The 4050-nt window shown below is 53.5% G+C and overlaps 1 protein-coding gene across 2 annotated transcripts in view; it reads right to left on the bottom strand.

The window, feature by feature from the left end:
• DPY19L2 (dpy-19 like 2) overlaps positions 1 to 4050 on the bottom strand; it is an 85028-nt gene that overhangs the window by 65677 nt on the left and 15301 nt on the right. For both annotated transcript variants that reach the window (XM_014585764.1, XM_006143030.2), the window contains exons 6-7: positions 2450 to 2541; positions 1424 to 1523 (exon numbers count right to left, since the gene is read on the bottom strand). In XM_014585764.1, the coding sequence (XP_014441250.1) occupies positions 1424 to 1523; positions 2450 to 2541 (192 nt within the window). The remainder of the gene's footprint in view (positions 1 to 1423; positions 1524 to 2449; positions 2542 to 4050) is intronic.

The raw sequence follows: 4050 nt of genomic DNA, 5'->3' as shown, positions 1-4050 counted from the left end.
GGTACAGTCAGAGAACACTCAGAGCACGCCCAGGAGGGTACAGTCAGAGAACACTCAGAGCATGCCCAGGAGGGTACAGTCAGAGCACAATCAGAGCACGCCCAGGAGGGTACAGTCAGAGCACACTCAGAGCACGCCCAGGAAGGTACAGCCAGAGAACACTCTCAGAGCACACCCAGGAGGGTACAGCCAGAGAACACTCTCAGAGCACACCCAGGAGGGTACAGCCAGAGAACAATCTCAGAGCACACCCAGGAAGGTACAGTGAGAGCACACTCAGAGCATGTCCAGAAAAGCGGCCCTGGACTATCCTGTTTAGCGTGGACACTCACACCCCTAGCTCAGGTGAGATAAATAGGTATAAACTCACCTAGAAGACGAAAGGCCCAGAACATCGTTGAATGTCTAGAAAACCATTAAAGCATCGAACTCACTCAAAGAGCTTCCTAAATATTTAGTTTAGTTTTGTTTTGTTTTTGAGACTTTTTTGCTATAGGGTGCATGCACTTGCCAGAAAGACAGAGAGAGACAGAGAGACAGAAAGCAAGAAATCACCCCCCGGGCGGATGGCCATGCCGCAATCCCTTCTCCTCCTTTCTGCTCTCAGGATCTTGGGCACGCACGCACACATGCCCGGCATGAGTTTGAGCCACCGGTCTGGGACTCGAAGCGCATGGGACCACAGGGAAGTCCAGCGACACAGTCATTATGGCAACTGCTGGTTCCAGATACTTGGCTTCATCAGCACCGTGAGATTATTACACTTGGTGGCAATGAAGTAATGAGGCTCGGAACGAGAGCTGCAGACTGGCAGCCGGGTGGCGCCTGGAGAGCCCCTGCTCTAGGGCAGCGGGAGGCCCCTGCAAGTTCTCACTGCCAACCAGACGCTGTCCTTACTGTCAGGCAGTTGGCTGCATTAGAAAGCCCTAGGACCACGAAACTGTCCAAACCGGGCACGCTCAGCTGCCCAGTTCAGCTCCTCGCTACTGCTCAGGTGTTGGGGAGCAGGGGGAACTCGGCTGGGCAGCGGTCCTCGCGATGACAGCTCTCGGTCAGTCCTGGCCAGACTGCGGCGGCAGGCCAGCGGCCAGCCCTCCCACCCAGGGTGGATGGGCCGTATGACCCAGGCTGGGTCTGAAGGCAGAGGGAGCAGCACAGGAGGCTTCCCGACAGCATCTCAGAAGCCAGGACAGTTTATGACCGAACACGGTAGAGAAACGCCAGTATGTGCCAAACTAGCCAAGACACTGGCAGAGTGTGGATCCACGTTATTTTTTATACCACACAAATTGTATTTTTAGTCATGTTTCAGTGTAAACGTTAGATGAATTCCATGCTTGACAACATTCAGGGCCTCGCTGTGGCCACGTGTGAAGCCAACGTTGCTGCGTGTTCGGGCTGGACCGGGCCAGGGCCGTCTCACCTGGGTGAAGAGGATGAACTGCGCGAACTGCCAGGGCAATAGGAAGGCCACGGTGGACAGACACAGCGCTAGGTAGTGCCGCCCGCTGCTGTTCGGCGCCCTGCACGGAGAGAACGGGCCGGTCAGTGCCACCATGGGAAGGACCTGTCACTGAGAGGAAGGTGAGCTGGAAGGAGAGTCCCCGCCACCGCCCTGCCTGTGATACAAGGCTGTTCACTAAAAATGATCGTTCCAAACACTGGGACTATAAAAGTGCCTACTATAAAAATGATCAAGACTGGAGGTTCAAATATATTCTACTTTATCATTAAATCACATGCTTTAAATACAAAACATTTTCCTCTATACATGACATTAGAAATCTACTATTCCACGGGGTCAGCAGGTGGCATGGTGATGAAGGTGCTGGACTCCCACAGGGCCGCGCAGAGTTCAAGTTCCTGACATGGCAGCTTGAGAATCACCCAGGCATGTACGTGTGTGCCCAAAATTCCAAGAGGAGAATGGAGGAGAAGGGACTGCAGTCTGGTCATCCCTCCTGGGGGTGATTTCCAACTTTCCCTCTGTCTGCCTCTCTCCAGCGACTGTATGAACCCTACACATTCTCTCGTCTGTCTCCCTGCGCGTTTCCCAAGCTCATTTCACACGATACTTCTCGCCGGGCTCATGCATTAATGCTCCATGGGAACCACATGCTGGAAAGCGTGAGGCTCACCAGCTCTGAAGACAGAGTCATTACTGCTCAGAAACCTTGGCATCGTCCCAAACTATATGTGGACACATGCATTTTGACTTATTAAAACGTAATGCCTTCACTTAAAATCTGCAGCCCTGACCCTTAAATGGAAAGTGATTTTTACATAGTAATTTTAAATTGTTTTCTTAACTCTATGTTCAATTCATTTAAAAATAACTAAAAAAAAAAAAACAGGGCAAGTCTAACTTTGGTAGTGACAATTTAAAAGGTTGAAGCATAATTAGAAAACATCTATAATTTATTTAACTTTGTTTTATGATCAGAATTACCTGAGAATCAAAGTTAAGATGTACATCTGCAGGACGAGGAACGGGTAGGAGAAGCTCTCGCGGAGGGGTGGCGTCCACATCACGCGGGTGGCCTGCAGCCGGGAAGATGCTCACTCACACAGTGTCCCAGCACACCGGGTGGGCCTGCCGCACCTCACCACGAGCTCACCGGACGCATGCCCGCACACGGAAACCCCAGGTGAGGAGGGGCTGTGGGGACTGCAGAGTGGACAGAGCGGACCCACGCTCTGACCCTGCTGGGTGACCCTGGCAGCCCAGTCTGACATGCATGTGCCCGGAAACACGCGTAAACACATGCCACCCAGGATGCTGACAAATGCCCTGAGGGCTGTAGTGAGCAGCTCGAGTTCGAGTGAGGACAGCCACACGGTGTGGAGTGAAGGCTGACTCTGAGTGTGTAACACGGAACTGTACGGGTTCACTGTACATTTCAGAAACAGCTACGTGGGAGGCACGACCGTGAGCCAGGAGCGAAGCAGTCACTACACTTCTACACGGAGGCTGGGTGGGGGCGCCGGGGCACCGCGTGGCCGGTCTTGGGGGTCATGGCCACGGCTCCCTGTGCACACCGGGCGTGCATGTGTGTGTCAGGGCCCAGGCTAGCTGGGCTGTGGTGAACTGTGCCGCGAAGACCTTTCCCTTGGCGGGTGTGGTGGAGGCAGGGGCGGTGTGGAAGAAATGAATGCCCTGGGCCGGTAGGTGGGAGGGAGTTACGGCTCTGGATCCCAGAGGGCTGACTAGGTGGCTCGACCCCGGCCAGCACCCGTGCGTGTGTGCACAAAATCCCGGGAGGAGAATGGAGGACAAGGGACTGCAGCGAGGCCATCCCCAGTAGGGGGTGACTTCTCACCTGCCCTCTCTTTTTCTCTCTCTTTCTCTAGCAAGCGCACATGCCCGATAGCAAAAGAGAACAGTAGCTATTCCGTGTCTTTCCAAATTCAGACGGCCTATTAGCGTGTCAGCTGGCAGCACCAGGGTGCGTCAAACCGTGCACGTCGAAGTGCAGCCGCCCACGGCACTGTCCCGACAGGCACCCGCCCTCCCACGCGGCCCTTCTAGATCTTAAGGGGTACTTTGTAGAAAACAAACCTCTCCGTGGTTGAAAAAGTAGCACAGTACTGTAATTAGACCTCCTAGTTGAGTCCCGCTGTGGAAAAAAAAGAAAAACGAAAAGCGTACGATCACAGTTCATGTAAAATACAGCTGAGTTTTCACACGGTTTCTCATTCTTACATTAAAGATTCCCCCCTATTTAAGTAGAAAACTTCAGACGCACCCTGCAGGCGACGTTTTAATCTTGACCGTACAAGCACATGAAGTGTAAACACAACCTGACTTGTGTAACTTATTACATTCAGAATAAATTCTAGATAAACTATCTCAGGTACAAGCACCAGGTAACGGCCAGCATCGGGCCCGGATGTCAGAGCCGTGTGTGTTCCCTGAGCACCTGAGGGGGCCAGCTCCACCTTCTGAGGCTGGACTTGGCGGTCAGGAGACGAAGGACACGAGCCTGCAGCTTCCCGACATGGCAGCCCAGGGCCGTCTGGAGGGGAGCCACACACCCCCCCCGAGCACCC

Source organism: Tupaia chinensis, unplaced genomic scaffold, assembly GCF_000334495.1.
Source record: "Tupaia chinensis unplaced genomic scaffold, TupChi_1.0 Scaffold000088_1, whole genome shotgun sequence".
NCBI lineage: Eukaryota > Metazoa > Chordata > Mammalia > Scandentia > Tupaiidae > Tupaia > Tupaia belangeri.
This window is presented reverse-complemented; position numbering and strand designations above follow the sequence as displayed.